General features: G+C 46.6%; 1 protein-coding gene and 1 long non-coding RNA gene across 8 annotated transcripts in view; both read right to left on the reverse strand.

Annotated features, from left to right (window-relative positions):
- Window positions 1-952: 952 nt before the first annotated feature.
- LOC123596074 lies at window positions 953-11,089 on the reverse strand. The gene is made up of 3 exons (XR_006711515.1): window positions 10,294-11,089; window positions 8,554-8,711; window positions 953-1,177 (listed from the first exon to the last, which is right to left on the reverse strand). It is a non-coding gene; the product is annotated as an uncharacterized LOC123596074 (long non-coding RNA).
- Window positions 11,090-15,395: 4,306 nt separating this feature from the next.
- TBC1D1 (TBC1 domain family member 1) overlaps window positions 15,396-20,197 on the reverse strand; it is a 224,712-nt gene continuing 219,910 nt past the window's right edge. For 6 of the 7 annotated variants that reach the window (XM_045474279.1, XM_045474278.1, XM_045474277.1 and 3 more), the window contains 2 exons: window positions 19,577-19,750; window positions 15,396-15,897 (listed from right to left, as the gene is read on the reverse strand). In XM_045474279.1, the coding sequence (XP_045330235.1) occupies window positions 15,694-15,897; window positions 19,577-19,750 (378 nt within the window). In that variant the 3' untranslated portion in view covers window positions 15,396-15,693. Of the gene's footprint in view, window positions 15,898-19,576; window positions 19,751-20,197 lie in introns of those variants that run through there. The other variant, XM_045474283.1, reaches the window with a different exon arrangement.

The following is a 20,197-nucleotide window of genomic DNA, read 5'->3' on the forward strand; positions in this document are numbered from 1 at the left end:
AGCAGCCATGTGAATAAAAGTAAAAGAAACAGGGGGCCCCTGGGTGGCTCAGTTGGTTGAGTGTCCAACTCTTGATCTCGGCTCAGGTCTTGATCCAAGGGTTCAAGCCCCACATTGGGCCCTGCACTGGACCCGAAGCCTACTGAAAGAAAAGAAAAGAGAAAGGAAAGAGAAAGGAAAAGAAAAAAGAAAAGAAAAGAGGGAAAGAAAGATGAGAGAGAGAGAAAGAAAGATGATAGAAAGGAAGGAAGGAAGAAAGAAAGAGAAAAAAAGAAAGAAAAAGAGAGACAATAGAAAAAGAGAGAGAAAGATGATAGAAAGAAAGAAAGGAGAGAAAAAAGAAAGAGAAGAAAAGGAAGGAAGAAAAGAAAGAAAGAAAGAAGGAAAGAAAAAGAAAAAGAAAGAAAGAAGAAAGAGAGGCACCTTTCTGGGTCAGTTGGTTAAGCATCTGACTCTTCATTTCAGCTCAGGTCATGATCTCACGGTTCATGAGATCAAACCCCACATCAGGCTCTGCACTGACAGCATGGAGCCTGCTTGGGATTCTCTCTCTCCCTCTCTGTCCCTCCCCTACTTGAGCATGCTCTTTCTCTCTCTCTCTCTGTCTAAATAAACTTTTTTTTAAAAAAGCTTTAAAAAAAAGTAAAAAGCAACAAATGATGAAGTTCATTTTAATATATTTTATTTAACCCCGTATATAAAAAATAGCATCATTTCAAAATGTGATCAATATAAACATTATGAGACATTTTACATTCTCTTTTTATGCTGAGCGTCCGAAATCTGCTGTGTATTTTATACTTATCTCCATGCACAGTAGCTACGTTTCAAGTGCTCAGTCTGCACACGTGGCCAGTGGAGCCTGGATCGCACAGCACAGTCCCAGAGCGCCGGCTGGATTTGCCGTGGAATTGACTTCAAGTGCTCAGTCTGCACACGTGGCCAGTGGATTTGCCATGGAATTGTTTGGCGTGGTCTCCAGCTCAGGTCTTCGATGGCGTCTGGAGGAGAACAGGATGTTAATGCCAGTGTGGGGAGGTTGGCAAGAGAGCCGGCAGTCAGAGATGGCGTCAGAGACAGGACGTCCAGGCTCCAAGCGTCATGCTTCTCTTCTGTCTTCTCCTGGAGCCCCTGACAGTGTCGGTATTAGTGTCAGGGTGGGGATGGGTCATGGACACTGTGAACAAAACATAAAAGCCACTGGCCCCCCAGAGATCTGGAGGGCAATGGGACCCCGGGACTTCTGCTTTCAGAGGACATGGTTTCTGCACCTCCCTCCAAGTTCACAGCTGGAGTGAGGCTTTCGGCTGAGACCAGGCTGTCACAGTTGGGGAATAAAGGGATCTGATGAGGGAAGAAACCGAAAGAGGAAAGATTGAAAGGGGAGAATCTTTGAACCACCAGCTGTAGGAAGAGTGACAGCCTTTACACACAGCCTCAAAATCTGGAAAAGCTTCTTTGGCTTCCAAAGTGTCCGAAACAGTGTTAGGTCTGTGGCCTTTGAAGGCTCTGTGTGCCTCTGTACGAGGAATAGTTTCCAAACACATTAGATGAAAAATAATTTTTTTGTGCTCTGAGCACCTGAGCTCACTGAGGTCTGATCCTGCCAGTGAATATGGAGGAAGGCCCTCCCTGAGGGGGAAGCTGCCCTAGCATCAGCTGTGCTCACCCCATTAAACCACAGGATTATGGTGCTTGTGCTTGCCTTGTGCAGAAAATGCTAGAACCTTCTAGAAGACTCTGAATGGGACCAAGATGGGACTTTGTGGCTGGTGCCTGCTAGTCCTGAAGCCACAGAGGTGACCACTCATGGGTTTGCACAGGTCCCCACCCACCTAGGGCCTTCCCAAGCCTCAGGTTGGCCTTGCTTTCTGACGCATTCACTCCTCTCTGTTACTGCCCATCATGTAGACTGCCAAGCTAGTTACTGAGAGGATCTGGAATCTGGGGAGTAAGAAAAATCACCATCTATGCTGCAGGGAAGATTATGGGGACAGTCTGAACCAAATGATCTCTTCTGGCCAACCTGGCCTCGGTGCAGCCCAGCCCTTACAGAGGCACCAGTTGTCCCAGAATCGAGCCAGTGGGCAAAGGTGGTGGGGGGGCAGGGAGGTGTCCCTGATTTTGTCTGGGTTACTTCTATGTCCATCCAAAGATGACCACATGGACACCTTGTCCCAGAAAATGTAATTTCCCAGAGAAATTGCCACAGCACACACCCTTGAAAATTAATTTGCTTTCTTCTTATCACCGTAAAATCTCAAAAATTAAAATGTTCAGGAAATGAGATTCTTCCGATAACTGGCCTCTTCTGATCAACAGGAAGCTGTTTTTATTTTAACCAGCGATGCTGAAAATCTCTGTCTCGTGGACCAGGGCCTGGCCTGCTTGTAATCACACAGGACCCTGCTGGGCTGCGGGGCACGGTGAATCCAGACACATGGGCTGTCGGCCTACAACACATAAGCCACTGCGTCAAAGCTGGTTCCAGGCCTGCGGCTGGCGTCTTGTTTCTGTCTGGTTTTAACCAGACCCCTTAGATGAACTCATTTTCTTGTAGTACATCCCCTTTCCCTAAACTCAAAGCATAAAAATTCTATTTTGAGGGCTCAAGTTAACCAGCTTCCACTTGAGAAATGGCTCTCGTTGGAGCAAAATGTCTGGCTCCCATCTAGGGCCTGACCATATTTTGACTATGAGATGACTTTAGCATTCACTTGGCAAGGGCATTTCCATTTGGCTCCCCATGAAGTCACAGAAATTCTGGTTATTTCTGTAGTGTGCTATTGCCTGGTTTATTTATAAGAACCATCCATTGGGGCTGAGCTGTTCTGTGTCTGGAGGCACTTATATTATCACAGTTATGAAATGTTTATTTTCTTAGATCAGCTTAAGCTGATACAGCACTTTTGGGCCATTAAGAATCTTGTAAATCAAGATAGTTTAGATAGGGGACGATTTTTCTGATGGGGGCTAAATCAGCTGAATCAATGCCTCTCCCTTGATTGGACTCTTACATTAAATGGGTGTGACTATCACATGTTCCTTTGAGAAATAGTGTTGCCTAGTTAGGAAGATTTACTGCCAGCCCACTTTGTTTCTTCTGGCTCACACCCCAGCTGGGAAATGTAGCTTCCAGGACCTGGGTTGATGAGGCCGCCCCAGTGAGGCAGAGGAACCAGTGATGAATATTTCAGGGCCATGATTTGCAAAAACATTGGACACAAGAAGCCCAAAGAAAATATTCCACATTAATGAGGGTTGAACCGACTCGCGAATTTAGAACTTAAACCCAAAAATCTATTTGAAGAGCCATCTGGCAGTGCCTATCAAAAACGGAAGATTTCACTTGTTCAGCAAAGATTTAAGCGCCTCTTCTGTGCCAGGAGCTGTTCCAGGATATAAAAGTGAAGAAGACAGGCCTTGCCCTCATAAACCTTGCTTTCCTGTGACAGGGGCAAAGAGAGAAGCAAATAAGTATGCAACATGCTGCTGACAGCACCGACATGGACAGGGGAAAGTGGGGTAAGGGGAGAAAGACCAGAGGGGCAAGTGGGGCAGAGGAGGGGGGTTACCCGTCGGGGTGGCCGGGGCCAGCCACTCTGAGGAGGAACATTTGAGCTGGCACCAGAACCAAGTGAGAGAACAAGCCAAGTGACTGGGAGAGGAGCTTCCGAGGCAGAGGGAACAGGGAACACAAATGCCACGCGGGGAGCGTGCTGGCCGCAGAGCAGAGAGCTGGGTGTGTCTAGGGAAGAGCAAGTGAGGGGACAGGAGGGAAGGGAGATGACAGAGAGCTGGGGTGGGGTGCAGATCGCGTCGTGCCTTCCAGCAGACTGTCCTCAACATCCATCCTCTCTCCCTCCTTTTAGCCCCCCACTCCCCCGGCTGTCTTCTCGGGGCTCGTGAACGGTGTGCTAGAACTCACATCTTCCAGTCTCTCATGCAACTGGGTGTGGCTTCTCTGTGGGGTTCTCGCCAACGGGCTGGGAGTGGAAATGATTTCTGCTACTTCTGCTACTTCTTGGTTGGGCAGTCACAGAGTGGGCTTTTATCCCTTCCTTCTGGCGGCACCCAGGGCAGGTGCTGGTGAGCCCACCTTGTCCATGAGGACAAGGGGAAGGCCCCACACGGAAGGTCCCCGGGGCAAGGTTCATCAAGTGTGGTCCTAGACCTGCCACATCAGCATCCCCTGGAAACTTATAGAAATGCAAATTGTGGGGCCCCACTCCAGACCTACTGAATTAGAAACTTTGGGGGTGGGGCCCAGCAATCTGTGTTCTAACAAACCTCCAGGGGATTCTAATGCAGTCAGGTTTCAAAACCACTCTACCCTAGAGCAGAGTTTCTCAACATCAGCAGCGTTGACCCTGGGTCGATAATTCTTTGTCATGAGGGCTGTTTTTCATACTATAGGACATTTAGTAGCGACTCTGTCCTCTACCCACTAGAAGACAGAGGCACGTACCCCCCTCTCCCTCAGGTTTTTACAACCTAAAAGGCTTCCACAAACACTCACATACACGTTTCCTGTGACACACATATTAATTTTTGGAAGAATAAATGATAAAATAGTAAGAGTGATTACCCTTAGGTTGTAGCACGTGCGTAGAGGGGACTTTGGAGGACTTTGCTTTTATTTTGTATGTTTCTGTTGTGTGCTTTTACCACAGCGACGACGTGGGGAAATGTTGTGGAAGGACCACGTATGGGAAAAATGGACACAAGGTTTCAATTCTTAGACGCCAGCTGGGTGTCCTACAATTCACTTGATTTAGAACTATCGACCTGGAAATAGTGTCAGATCCCATAGATTAAGGGCTCGATCCCACAAGACCATTCCCCCTCTCCTCCATCCTCCTTCAGATGCCCATCACACATTCAGGTTGTCACCGTGCTTCTGACCTGTTGGCTGTAGATCAAAGTTCTCATGACCCCCTCCTTGGTGTCAGTTAATTTGCCAGAGCCACTCACAGAACTTAGGAAACCAGTTTTAGTTTGCTTACTACTGGTTTATTACAAAAGGCTATATATAAATCAGGATCAGCCAGGTGGGAGAGATGGGAAAGGTGTAGGGAGGGGGTGTGGAGCTCCCATGATCTTCTCTGGGCATGCCACTCTTCCAGAATCTCCATGTGTCCACCAACCCAGAAACTCTCTGAACCCTGTCCTTCAGCGTTTTTATAGAGGCTTCTTTTCATAGGTATGATTGATGAAATCATTGGCCATTGGTGACTGATCCAACCTGAGGAGGAGGCCTCTTCCCTCCCAGGAGGTCACGGGGTGGGACCTAAAGTTCCAATTCTCTAATCACATGGTTGGCTCCAGTGGCAACAGCCAGTCTCAGGTGCTTTCCAAAAGTCACCTCATTAACATAACACATGACACCTTTATTGCTCCCAACACAGGAAGTTCCAATGGTCTGAGGAGTTCTGTGCCAGGAACCCGGATGAAGGAAAAAATCTATGTATTTCTTATTATTAATCACAATAGCACGTCTTCTATAAAACTTAGCATCCTTAACACATGCTAACCGAGTTTTAATCTCCCAGAGGAGCAAAATCCAAAATGGTGTGTGCCCCAGAGCACTTTGGGACGCTGCTTCCTGGAGCCCTCCAAATCTAGGAAACAGTTAAAAGTCTGGCCACAGCCACAGAAAAATTTATTCCAGGCATCTTGCTGGAATGGGCCTGCTCCTTCTACGTTAAGTTAAGAAATATGCCTTGAGATATGACAATTCTTTGAGGCAACTCTTGGCTGGCTCTAAGCGATTCTCTCTCAAGAAAAAGCCACACAGGTAGTCTGGGTGTCTGTGGTCTGTACCACCCCTTGTGGCTGAACAACCTGCAAGTCCTCCAGGAGCTGGAGGAGGGGGCACGTGTTTGGGTTCCACTGCTGGAAACATGTTTTCACCCTCTCCACCCCATTCCCACGTGGCCTTGGAGAGGTGCATGTCTGTCCATGTTCCCTGGAACAGGGCCAATTGTCTGCCTTGCAGGGTCCCACCCCCTACTTTTTTGCCTTCTTCTATTCCCTCAAATGTGTTGAGACAGATTTTTCTTCTCCCCCTCACCTGCCCCTTTTCAGAGAATGGGGAAGGAATGAGGGAGAGGGGTTTAAATTTTAAATCCTGGTGATCCGTTCATTCTTAATCTTCTTTACTATTTACCCAAAACCTCCTCAGGCACATAGCACAGCTAGAGACCAAGCAGAAGCCCTGGAAGTTAACTGAGCCCACCCTTCCACTCTAACCCACCAAAAATGGCCATCGTTCTACGGTTGCAATAGATCAAATCCTAATGGTGTCTTTCCTCATTAAATGAATTAATATTCACCTAAAGGGCTCCTAATATTGCCCAGCAATATGGTGACTGCTCTCTTTTAGCTATTATATCATCATATTCTACACTCATATATCATCATATTCTACATTTCTATTTGTCCCTAGAATTATTTAGATTGTCAATGAACAAGTTTATATCATGAATGAGGTACAAAGAGATAAGCAAGTGGCATGAGCCACAAAGTATGGGAGGTCTTCATGGCAGTTGGCAAGTGAGAATAAAAGATCACGAAGAAAGAGATAATAGATCACTAAGAAAAAAAGAGACTCTCTTCGCAGCGTTGTTTCAATCACAGGTGTCTCCCACTTGGTCCATTGAGATTTTCTCCCCCAACACAAGTGGTTCTCAAGCTTTAGCAGGCATCAGAATTCCCCAGAAAGATTTCCAAAAAGACTGCCAGCTCCACCCTCTACAGTTTCTAAATTAGTAGATTGGGGTAGAGCCTGAGAATTTACATTTTTAACAAGTTGTCGGATGACACCGATGCTATTGGTCTGGGGATTACGCTCTGGGACCCACTGCCCTGCACATGAACTTAGAACCTGACGTTTAAAAGTGCATTTTGCTCAAATCAGGTCATGGGTCCAGCTTGTCAACATCAATCAGAGTCTGTCATGTCATTCATGCAGTCAAGCCACTGCATTTGCTTTGTGGCATCCATGCATCTGACAGGTTATGTCCCCTTGGTCCTTCTGTAGGTCACTGAGACAAATGTGGACCGGGCAGGCTAAGGACAAAATCCAGATAGGGTGATTAAACCCTTGGCTTTTAGTCTCCCATCAAGTCATATAATCACAGCAGTAGTTCTCAATTTTGGTTAAACTTTAAAATCAGAGGGGAGCTTAAAAAGCAAAAACAAAACAAAACACAATGCCCATGCCCCACCTCAGAGAGGCTGAGTTTGTCAACCTGGAGTACCCACAGGCACCGGTACTTGAAAAAGAAAAAAAAGAAAAAAAGAAAAAAAAAAAAAAAGAAAAAAAAAAATCTCCAAAGTGTAACCAGGGCTGAGAACGACCATCTAGAGGTCTTACTGGTCTAATGGGTTGAATCAACCTAACTGAACTGTCCTCCATGTAACTTTAAGTTATTTAACTTTAAGTTATTTAAGCTTTAATAAGTTAAATAATAAGTTTAACTAAAGTTTAAATAAAAAAAAAGCTTTAATAAGTTAAATAAGCTTTAACTTATTTAAGCTATTGTGAGATGTTAAAAGCTTTGCTGGTATCAAGGTATGTTTTCCTACAGCTTTCCCTCTTATAGTCAGTCATCACAATTAAAAAAATACATGCAATTATATTGGCCTAGTATGACATGGTCTTAGGGAATCATACTAATTTTAAAGATCATCTTTTAAATATGTTTACAATCTGATGAGGAATTTTGGCTGGGGTCAATTTCAAGCTCGCAGGATTGGATCCATTGAGTTATATAACCGTAACGGAATGATAGCTACATATGTATTGCTTAACTTTGTCTCAGTGACAGTGCTCAGTATTCTTCATAAATATTCAAATAATCCTACAAGATAGCTATTATTGTTTCTAGTTTACAGATACGGAAGGGGGGTTGGATTCCAGCTGACTCTGGGGCCTGTGCTCTTAACCGCTACATGTTGTTTCTATTTATATTTTCCAGGCTCCATCTTGTTCCTCAAACGCTTTACAATGACTTACAAAGATATTAGCAATATGAGAAAGCATGAAATAACCGGAGTAAAGTAAGACTGGAGTAAAGGGTCAAAATGAGTCACGGGTCAGAACAAAATGCTTGCACATTTGCTCACGGAAGGGTCACCGATTTGGCTTTGAGTGTGCTGGAAATGTCAATGCGATGCTCAGTCGCACAGCTGACAATGGATTACACACAAACAGTGCTCAGGGGATGAACCTGAGAAGCCCTGGGGCTCTTGAAAGAAGACACTGAGGATTAAAGGAAGGTCTGCAAGAATAATCTCATGATTCAGGCAGACAAGAGCTTCGCAGGTCTCAACAAACCATAATTTACACCATCCGCTTCCTCCCTTCTTAAAAAAAAAAGGGGGGGGGTATTATGGCTACTTTTAGAATTCTGCAAAGATTTCTGCATTCCTGTTTCCAGCACTTCATCCACCGTCCTCCACTCGTTCCAAGAGAACATTGCGATTGAGCAATTCTTTGCTCACATTTCCTCAGTACCCCGGAATGTGATGTGGGCAGTCAGGATTTACCTTTGGAGAGTTCCACAGTCTCTTGATTCACCTTCCCTTTGGGGCTTTCATGCCATGAAATCACACCTAACTCTAACGAGTGTCTTCTCCCCACGAGTTTCCCCTTGCTGATCATCCCGGCATGAAGCCGATATGGCCGTGTCCACAGGCTGTGAGATCTGCAATGAGATGAGCACGAACTGAAATAAAGAGGTCACTCTGTCAGGTAGGTGTCCATCGCGATGCCATTTCACCAATTCATTCCTCCTTGTAGCTCGATGCAAAGTCAAGAATAGCAGATCCCCCTGGGGCACTTGAAACAGCCAGTGGATGGGACCAATATTTTATCATTTATCTTTATGGGACTACAGAGTAATGGGATTTTTATCTTGAAAAATATTGGTATTTCCTTGCCATCTGAAAAAGAGTTGGCATTCAAAGGGTGTTGGGGGGCACCTGGGTGGCTCAGTTGGTTAAGCGTCCAACTTGGTTTCTGCTCAGGTCATGACCTCATGGTCTGTGGGTTCAGTCAAACCCTGCATGAGGCTCTGCACTGACAGCGTGAAGCCTGCTTGGGATTCTCTCTCTTCCTCCCTCTCTCTTTGCCCTTCCCCCATGCATGTGGGTGTACCCATATACATTTGTACTCTCTCTCAAAATAAATAAATTAAAAAAAAAATGTGTTGGGATTTTAAGAAAGAGATCTCTTGGTACAAGATGCAAGGTTAGGAGAGAATTCTGTATCGTTTGGAAAGTACTCTTCCATCTTCTAACATCAAGCTGCCCAGAACACTCTCACCCACCTGCTCCTCAGCTCCGTCCTTTTCGGACCCTTCAGATCTCACCTTGAATACCAGCTCCTCAGCGGAGCCTACTCTGACCACTCTATGTGGGCAGCTGCCACCCCGTAATCGATTTTTGTTTATTTTAATTACCTATCTCCCCAGCTAAACAAAAGCTCAGTGATGGCAGACACTTACCTTGTCGTCCCAGGACCTTAATCAGAGTGACCATGGGAGGGGAAACCACAACCATTTGCTGGCAAGAGTGAAGGTAGGCAAGCAAGGGAGGTATCAGAGTTGCAGAGGTGGGGCCTGAGAGGCAGGCCAGTCCAATTCTCTTCACTGTGGGAAGACAGCAGATGAAAGTGATCCTGGGAATGATCACAGAAGCATATGGGGGAAAAGAGAAGGATCCCGAGTGAAAAAGTTCATTTTGTCCTTTCTAATAACCAAGCCATTTAGATGATTGGAGCATATGAAACTTAGCAATAAAGTTGACTGCCATGTACCTCAAAAGAAGGAAAATGGATCATGTCATATCCTTGGTAGCAAGTACAGGAAGACCTAAGGTGGGCAGACATTTGATGACATGAAACAGACGCCCCCACCCACCCTCCCTACCTCAAGCAAGCTTGCCTCTACTTCCCTAATATGCTACGTCATCATCTGCAGATTCCTCAAGATGGCGCCTCAGGATGTCATCCTGGAGGGTGCTGAGAGCCAAAGCCAGAGTTGAACAGTAATCAGAGTCAGCTTCTCCAACAGTTGGAAGAAATGAGAAACACAGGGTTTTAGGAATAAGAGATGTCTATGGGAGCGGGAAGAAGACACCCAGAGTTGGTCAACACAGAAATTGGTCAACATAGATCTAAATATGGAATAAGACAAAGACAGTGGCAGAAGGAAATAGCCACAAGGGTGAGGAAAAGCAGAGGAATCCGACTGGGCGAAAGATTGTGAGAAAGTTGTTCCCCCTCACCCTGTCAGATTGTCCAGGCTATCTTGGTGGTTCTGCGGAAAGGGCACTGCAGCAATAAAGTGCAGTGAGTCACTGGCACTATTTTTATTGCTCGCCATTCAGCTCCTCTCTGTTCCCCTCCAGAACCTCTGGGATCTCGAGGGGCTGCGGGAAAGGGGCGGGCAGTGAGACCATGTGTCTACAGCAGGCAGCAGGCAGGAGAGCAGGCAGCTAGCTACAGAGTTGCACACCAGAACCTACTCCACCCTTGCTCTGCACCATTACTGAGGGCAGAGGGCTCCAAGTGGGGGAACCAAGGCAAGACTACAGACAAGGAAAGGGCCTTTCAGAAAAGGATGTTTGGAAGTGTTGCTGGGCTTAGGTCAGCTCTTGGCCAAGAACCATGTAAACGTTGCTCAAACAGTCTTGGAGATGCTTTTATAACTTGCTCAAAACTTTCCAAGTGAAGAGTTTGAGTGCTTTAAAGTCCTTGGTTAAAAAACATAAAATTTGTAACATGTTTCAATTAGTTTGCATTAGTCCGCCATGAGAGAAGATGGAATGGAAATTTACTAGCCGGATTTCAACAAACACCTTTGCATAATCGGTGAATAAAAGTGAATTAACGAGCATCATGACTTAATGTGACCAGCAGTGCCCTTCCTCCACTTAGAATTTGGAAGCCATCTTTTTTCCACCTTCGACACTGCATTAAAACCAACAATCAGGGGCGCCCAGGTGGCTCAGTCAGTTAAGCGTCCAATTTAGGCTCAGGTCATGATCTCACGGTTCGTGAGTTTGAGCCTCGTGTCGGGCTCTCTGCTTCAGTGCAGAGCCTGCTTCAGATCTTCTCTCCCCCTCTCTCTGCCCTTCCCCTGCTTGTGTGTGCTGTCTCTCAAAAATAAACATTAAAAAAAATAATAAAACCAACAAAGTGGGCTGAACTTGGAAGCTAACATTACTGCATTACTGAATCACAATCTTAAAGCCATATTTGAAATGACCAGGTGTTCATTGCTTTCCTTAGAAACACTGGATATCAACATCTTAATCATTAATATTTTTAAACTAGTTTGTTTCACCTCATTTACAATTTCTATTTTATGATAAAACTTACTAACATACAAAATGTTTTAATATGCATATAGTGGTGTAAATTCAAACTTTCCCAGTAAGGGTTTGCAACCAACATAGTTGGTTACTCAGTTTAGAGATATACAGGCAGATAGTATGCAGTCTGGAGACCAAGGATATTCATCTTTTGTTACCAATTTCAAATTGTCCAAAGAACAGTCCCTTGTGGCTGTTCCACAGCTCTTCCATTTCCCTAATTGTTCTAATCCTTTCCAAAGATGGCAGTGAAACCCTTTACATAACTGGTAAGTTTCACTTCTATAAAACCAAAGGCAATTCTCTGTTGTTTTGAAAACGTTACAATGCAAGGGTTTTCAAAAGTCTGAACATAAAAAAGAATTGACTATTGGGAGCAAACACCGTACCTAATTTAGACGCTGGTGAAGGAGGATTCCTTAGCCTACAAGCCCACAGACAGGAGTGAGCTGGAGAACTCCCCCCACCCAACCCCCTTGGTTTTAACTCATGAAAAATCAAGGCCCCCTGAAGACCCTGCATCTTAGAAGAGAACCTGATTTGGGCTCCTAACTAATACAAGATCATCCTCGTGAAAATGAAGCAGATCTGGGGCGCCTGGGTGGCTCAGTTGGTTAAGCGTCCGACTTCGGCTCAGGTCACGATCTCACAGTTTGTGAGTTCGAGCCCCACGTCGGGCTCTGTGCTGACAGCTCAGAGCCTGGAGCCTGTTTCAGGTTCTGTGTCTCCCTCTCTCTCTGCCCCTTCCCTGCTCATGCTGTGTCTGTCTCAAAAATAAATAAACATTAAAAAAAAAAAAAAAAAGAAAATGAAGCAGATCTTCGTGGCTCCGGCTCTTGCTTGATGTCACCAGAAACGATTCCCAGAAACCACTGGAATTAAAGGTGTTGACTATTAAGCAGTCAGGAGACTGGGGATCCATTCTGATCCTGCAGCTGACAATGAGGTGATTTTGAAAACCTCTCTTCACCTCACGTAGTTTTTTCCTCTATGAGGTGAAAAGTGGTTTTCTAGTATGAAGTAGAAGATTCCCTCTGGCTTTCTCAGGCCAAGATTATTTTGAGCTATTCCAAACCTTTACAGCGGTGTCAGTGGCAGACAATGTGGCCTGTAAATTATTTTATACCACATAGACTTTCTGGATCTTAATCCATAGGACCATTTGGTAACACTTGACAGAGGCCAGCAGATGAAGGGGGTGGCCGTCCCGGATGCCAGCAGTGATCTGCTGTACTTTTTAGTCTCCCGAGATGACACCACCAGTGACTTCCACAGTCACAATCAACTTATGAATCTGAACTCTATGGATCACTAATCATAGATACTTGGATGGAGGGCCTTTGTAAAATGCCCACACATACATGCGATCTTTCGAATCAGGTGGATTCCACAATTAACTGTGGCAGTTTATACCAGGTCAACTTGGTTAAGCCCGAGCTACCTTTTCCAGGGCCCCCTTCCCTAGTGGTTCTAAGTCAGACATGGCTTAAAGGCATGCACGTGTGAGATCTGGAAGGCAATAGTGAAGCAAGGGTCATTTTTCTCTGAAGGACATCATAGTTAAAAGTGACAGACAGACACAGGGGTGCCTGGCAGTCTTCTGCTCCACCTCTGCTTCTCAAGTGTTGACCTTGGGTGTTGACCTAGAGTGGCCCCAGGCCCATACTAGACACCTGCCCGCAGATACAGCCATTCCTCGTGTGGCAGAAGAGAGCCCCAGAGAGCTCCCGTGTGCCACCTTGGCCAGGCCCAGTCTGGCACCCGAGTGCGTGATGCTTTTCTCAGATGGACCAACTGGTGACCCCCCCGATTCAAGTACCTCCCTCTGCACCTTCTTTTCTCCAGCTCCGCACACAGCAGTGTTTGGTGGGATTCCTGTAATGATCCTGTAGCCCATGGAGTTTGGGGCAACCAAACCGAACGACGGACGCTGTTATTCTAACCATATGTAACTTCTAAGAGCCACCCGAGACTGAGTGCTCTATAAATCGTGTGTTTCTGAGGGCTCACGATGCCCCAAGTCCAAGAGAACATAAATGGCATCAAAAGAAAGACAACCTTCAAGTACACACATGTGAGCATCTAGCTGGGTGTTGGGGGAAAAACAGAACATGACATTTACTTGGTTTAAGAATTTGCTTCCACAAATCCTCACGCGGTAACATGAATTGGCTCTGCGGATGTTTCTGGCTGAGACTGTCTAATCTGTATCCACAGGCCTGTGTTCTGTCTGCCCAGTGCAATCTCACAACAGCACTGGCTGGCACCTGCAACTCATTCCTGTTACTACTCACGCTGGTGTAGAGGTGCCACAATATAACGAGCACTTGGTTCACAATACTGGAAACAAAAGAGGCCAATACCAAAACCTCAAATGATTTCACTTCCGGTTAGGTGATCATTCCCACTTTGACCCACTGGTGCTCAGGCAGGCATTTTTTCGCCCAGGCTGAAAAGCAAAAATCCAAAGTTTACAAATAAAACAGACACCATAAAGCATGGGCATGGATTTATTGTTGTCTTGTTTTTTATTGAATGCAGAGTCCATGTTTTTGAGGAATAAGACGTCCAAAATTCAACATTATTAAATATTTGAACAATAAAATATGTGGAAAGAAGCCATCAAGTGTTAACTCCTTGAAGTTCTATCTGGTGGAACGACTTGGGACAGAGGCTCCTGGACTGGTCATCTTGGTTTGTGAGGAGAACTGCTATCCCTTGATACAGGAACAGGACAGTCCCCAGTGTCAGCCAACTGTTAGGCACTGGGGACAGCATGTTTGTCACCCTTTGAGATGTCTGGGGAGATCTACGATGATCTCCAATATGAAAATCCTTCCTTTCACCTCAGGCTTAAAGAGATGCCTACCACTGAGAGAGTCACTAGAAGCATCTGTGGACTAGAAGGGGTAGAAGGGCTACGATGCCAAAGACCAGAGTGACCCTGCCCTCACAAAGGGATATGTGCCCACAGAGCTCCTCTCTCACCTGACAGCCCGTTCTGAGAGCGCTTGTGAAGAGGCCTCGCACGGTGACCAGATGAAGCCACGCCAACCGTGAGCGGTCTCTGCTTGTTGAAGGCACAGGGCCCTCATCATCCCGAGGGAAGGGACTGTGAGTTACATTCAAAACACACCCCTGGGGTGCCTGGGTGGCTCAGTCGGTTAAGCGTCCGACTTCGGCTCAGGCCATGATCTCATGGTTTGTGTGTTCGAGCCCCACGTTGGGCTCTGTGCTGACAGCTCAGAGCCTGGAGCCTGTTTCGGATTCTGTGTCTCCCTCTCTCTCTGCCCCTCCCCTGCTCATGCTCTGTCTCAAAAATAAATGAAAACATTAAAAAAAAAAAATTAAAAAAACACACCTCCTACCTCTGGAAAACTTCTCTTAGCTGCCATGTATTTGATTACAATTTTGGGCTGATTGCTTTTTTGAAAGTCCCAGAATCTCTGGCACCCATGAAAATCCCAACGTGCCCAGCTACTCCTGCAGGGTATACGATTCCCAAGGGTGGAGACTCAGAGGGACACACAGCTGCACTGTATCATACAACAGCAAAAATAAATACATGGCTATAAATGGCGATGAAAACCCGCAAAGAAATAAACATCTCAGAGTCTACAAATGCAGGCCGCTCGCTAGTAACACTTGGTTTGAGCCTAAAAACTGGTGATCTGCCCATAAAACATTTATCTATAGTGACTTGATACTTAAGAATGAAGCAAAAAGTGAAAACTAATTTTTTTAAAAGGCAAACTTCATTAAATACCAAGGACAGTGATAAATTCAAGATGTCCTAATGGTTATCTGGGGCTTCCATAGCCAGGACAGACAAGGGCGAGCCACACAGCCCACCGGTGACGTGGAGGCTGCAGGCCCACGAACCTGCTGTGGAAGAGCGACGGGCCCACATCTGTGTCAGAGGACTCCTCTCCAGCCCTTCCTTCCGGCTCGTGAACTTCACAGCACTAAATGCTCTCTGCAAACACAGTGATACTGAAAGAGGAAACAACACAGAAACAGAAAGGTGCATTTATTCACGTCCATGCCATCTAAACCTACCGGGTACAGTAATCAGGACTGGAGAAGGACGAAATTCAACCTAAACGACAACAGAAACACCGGGACATCCATCCCCATGACTTGCAAGTTTTAGTTCAGGCCAGTCTGCAGGCTGGCAAGCCAGTCTCCTCCCTGAGAAGCACGCGTCGTGCCTCGTTCTCTCCCTCCAGCATCTTCTGTCCCTCTCAGTTAAGGCCTGGACAGTGTTGGGGCAGGGCCACAGTGTCTCCTCGGGAGCCGTCTCCTGTGCGGTCAGTCCCCGGTGGGCCCGGGCCGTGCGAGGTCGGGCTCCGGGCCACTCGGCTCTGCCGCCGTCTGCCTCCGAAGCTCCCCCACCACCTGCAGCAGGGCGGCCCGCTCCAGCTCCAGGGCGAGGGTGGCCTGCTTCAGCTTGCTTTCGCTGCTCAGAAGCTTCTCAACGGTGGCCTCCAGGCTCTGGATCCTACTGTTTGCCACCTGGGGAACAGAAGAACAGAATGTGGACTGTCCAGTGATAACATGAGGGGATCCACCAAATGCTCTGCTGTCTGGCCTTGGGGACACCTCAGAGGCCTATTTGGACAGAGATAAGTCTATGTGTTTGTCATCAGTTCTTCTGGGCACACAGGAAAACTACATTTCCCAGGTCCCCTTGCAGGAAGCCTGGGCCACTCTGCGAGCCTCCCCAGCATTTTCTTCCCCTGCTGTGGTGACTCTGAGACGGTGGCTTCACGGCGCAAAGGGAGCCTGATCCCCATCACTGACGATAGGGAAGACGGTTTGATATGGGCAAAGAACGCTTCGTGAACAAGAGGTGGAGTTTCGGGGACAAAAAGACTCCTGCTGTGCCAAGCCACTGAGATGTCGAGCTTTCTTTATTACTGCAGCACGGCCTGGCCTATTTGTACGGATACACATACTCATACGTAGACCGATTTCACCCTGATGATCAAACGGTTTCCATGTGAAGGCCCCAGCAGCACCAGTCCTCGAATCCAAAACCCTCTCTGTCTTCCTGACAGGAACCAGACACCAGCACATCCAGGAACACGGGCACTTCCCCCAGAACATGTGCGGAGCGCTCAGAAGGTCCGAGCATCTGTTACAAGGTCTCACTGACCGGTCACAGCACCACCAAGATCAGCGGTGTCCTCAGTCGCACCCAGTCTGCATCCTCAGCACCTGGCACCCAGTGTCAGCGAGGCAGAACTTCCCAGGTGCTTCTAACTACTGTCCCTCCTCTTCCCAATCCAGCAGAGCCGGCTTCTCCGGCACTGAGGGGTCTCCAGTGAAGCTGAGGGGCTTCCTGAGAAAACCACAGGAAGTCCGGCCTTCACCTGCTGCCGTCCCCGAGGCCTTCCCGGCCCACCCCTCAGCTCACAGCTACATCCTGCCGTGCTCAGGTCACGAGGTCCCTAAGCTGCTGCTCTCAGCCCAGCCCCGCACACGCTCCCGTTTATTTTGGGTGGGGAAAATGGCACATGTATTTTTTTTTCTCTCATTTTCAAAACAAGGGAAACAGGTTTTTGAACAAGACAACACTTGTGCCAGACAGACAACTCACGACTCAAAGTCTAGCTCTGGCTGTGCCGCTGAAACACTCAAAGTAGAAAGGAGAAAGGACTGAGAGCCTAAGTCTGTCTGCTTACTGGGCAGGTGCTCACGCTCAGTGCACACCTGCAAGGAGTACTCTGCGATCCTCACATTCCCACCCAAAGTCAAGGCCTGGGACAGGTCCACCTTGTTCTTCAGGCCCACGGCATTCCCAAGTGTGCCACCCAGTTAGCGGTGAGCGGTTCTGCCTGACCCTTTACGTTCTACGTGAATGTCGGTCTCCTCAGTGAGACTGAAGCACTTTCATGGAAGGAAGCACGTCTCTTCCTGCACATGGGTCTGGCCTCCCACAGCACCTAGTTCACTGGCACTCGATGACTCATAGCGGCCTAGTGTAACAAACGTGCATCCATTATCATCTGGCACCATTTGTATATTAACGCAATCGTCTTGTATGTGCTGCTGGACAAAGCGGGTTGGACACCTTGCTCTCCAGCAGCTAGATAACATCAAATGTTTACCAAGAAAATAAATGGGACCTTGGTATGTCTGGAAACTATATGAACAGAGCAAAGCTAGAAAACAGGTCAATTTTGATACTCTGGCAAAAAACCCCAAAGATTTATGGTCAAAAACTATTATACTGAACACCTATCCACACCTATGCTTGGACTCTGAAAACTGTTTAAAAAAAAAAAAAAGGAAAGGAGGTGCGAGTCTTACAGAGTATGTGTAGTCTGGCTGCACGACAGTAAACCCACGTGACTCACACATGGCAACGGGAAAACGATCTTCAAGCACCCCCAAACACCGCAATCCCTGCCCCAACTCTTGGATAGCAGCGTCTTCTGAACCTTGGTGGCCCCTGGCACGCCAGCAAGGCAAGGACCCCAAATGCTGGGGGGCGGGCACCTCTGCAGTCTTGAATGATACCCCCAGAAGTGCAGAGCCACTTGCTCAAAGAAAGACCATTCCAAGGAGGGTGTCAGGCATGACAGCCTGATGCCTTTCTTGAGGAATTTAGAGATCTCAACAACTTTTCACAGCTTCCTCTTGTCACGAAAGGGGTATAGTATCACAGAGGCAAGGTGAAATTACGTGCACCCTTCACCACAAAAAAGATCACATGGGCATTAGCCCAATAAACTGAATCTTTTTATTTCCGTACTGCCTATCTTAAGGAGCCGAATGCTTCAAATGCAAATCTGAGCTTTGTCAGAAACATTCCAGCAGGTTCTATTTCAGAGACATACTGTTTGTTTGGAAGTCACTTAAAATCACCACTTCAGCTGCAGACCATTACAGGCCAGATAAGGCTCTTTATCCCCTGGAGCCTCCCGTCAGGTTACAGCTGAGACACCCTGGAGACACTGTATGCAAGCACATTTTTGGTTAGGACATCTCAGTCTTAGGGGGAGAAAAAGCAGCCAAATTTCAGAATGTGCCTGGTAGTTAGGACTGGTTTCCCTAAAGCATTTTTCTTTGTTCCTCTACAGTAAATAGCCACCGGGGTCTCCTGGGGTAAATCCCTGCTGGGAGGAATGCATTTTGGACAAGGGTTGATTTATTAAGCTCTCAAACGCTGGCCTTTCTCATATCACTGCCAAGCCTGTGTCTGCAAAGCGGCAACTTTCTATGGAGAAAAATAAGAGGCTTAGGTCAGGATGGAAAGCTTATTATAAGGACAGCCCAGGAACACCATAAGGTACACACTTTGGGGAAAAATATGTATTTGCCTTTCCAACAGCTCAAAAAAATTTTAAAATACCCCTCCCCCCAAACAATTCCTTAGTATTAACAGCATTACCACCCATTTATGGCTCTAAAGAAGTACACCGTGTGGTTACCTTGTCCCATTTGATTGGTAAAGGGGCTGTGCTAAGCAGTTAGCGATTCCGTCTATGTCGTACAGATGAGGGAATCGGGACACAGCAGGTCAGCAGTGCATGCCTTGTGGCAGTCTGGGCAGGGACAACACTGGACCTAGCAAGAGCTGGCTTTCTGGACTGCAACCCCTGGCCTGGCCCATTTCACCCTTCTGTACACATCGTCTGTTTGCCTTTCCGCCGTATGTCCTCATGCACATTTATCCATGCTAAAATGGAAGCTTCTAGAGGGAAGAACAGTGTCCTTCATTAATCCAATACTTGAAGTACGGACTCCCAAATCATGACCACATGCTCTGGTTTATTTTGTAGGTAGATTTCTGCGTTACTGCTCTCCACGACCTAGCTGGCTTCACTCACAGAAGCCCAAGCCTTTCTCTGGTTATTACTCGAGGCACAATTGCTGGCATTCAGCGAAGAGTCCCTCGGCATCCTGGACCCAAGGTCGTCGCTGTCCCTCTCTCCTAAAAGGATCAAGTGCAGAGACAGCCTCTCAGAAAGTTCCAGGACTATCTGACCCCAGCACAGGATAATCTGTCTGCTTCCTAATAAAAAGGCCCAATTCTCCTGGGGTACCTTTGATCCCAACTATAAACAGACCAGGGGAGGGAGAGAGGTCCTGTGGTCGTGGGAAAACCCAGCCGGCTGGTGCTTTGGTGCGCTAATGATCTACCGTGCTTTCCAGGCTCGGGAAGCTGCTTTATACACGTGCTCACCTGCAGTTGCTCCAGTAGGTCAAGGTTCTGTTTGCGCAAGCTGCTGTTGGTCTTCTCTAATTTGTCCATTCTTTGGTTGTCACTGAGAGGAGAGGAATCGATAAGTTCTTCTTGAAGCACATGGTACTCGACTTCATAGGCTTGTAACTGCTTAGAGATATCCATCTCAAACACCTGTTATACACAAAAAAGTCATCAGGCACTGAAAATGAGAAAAACACACGTGCACACACATGCAACCATGTCGACAAGCACCCACTAAGTACCCACTCTATGCCTGGTTCTTACGATTAGTCATTAAAAAAAAAAAAAAAAAGGAAAACCCTCTGCATTAGTAAGGTAACAATTTTACTTGGGAAGAAAAAATAAAAGCAGCATTTAGAAATAAACCCAAGGTAACAACAAGTGTGGGTCTCTGATACTCATTTTCCAGAAGCCAAAACTTTATTTTTCACAAGGCTTATAAAAATATATTTTTAGTTCTTATTTCAGTACTTATTTCCTTTTTCTCTGAAAATTCTATTATGTTAGATACGTCAGCTATGGGTCAAAGAGAGAGGAAAAAAACAAAACAAAAGAATCATAGCCCTATTTGCCCAGTCACCGAGTCAAAGTTTAATT

Source organism: Leopardus geoffroyi, chromosome B1 (assembly GCF_018350155.1).
Source record: "Leopardus geoffroyi isolate Oge1 chromosome B1, O.geoffroyi_Oge1_pat1.0, whole genome shotgun sequence".
Taxonomy (NCBI): Eukaryota; Metazoa; Chordata; class Mammalia; order Carnivora; family Felidae; genus Leopardus; species Leopardus geoffroyi.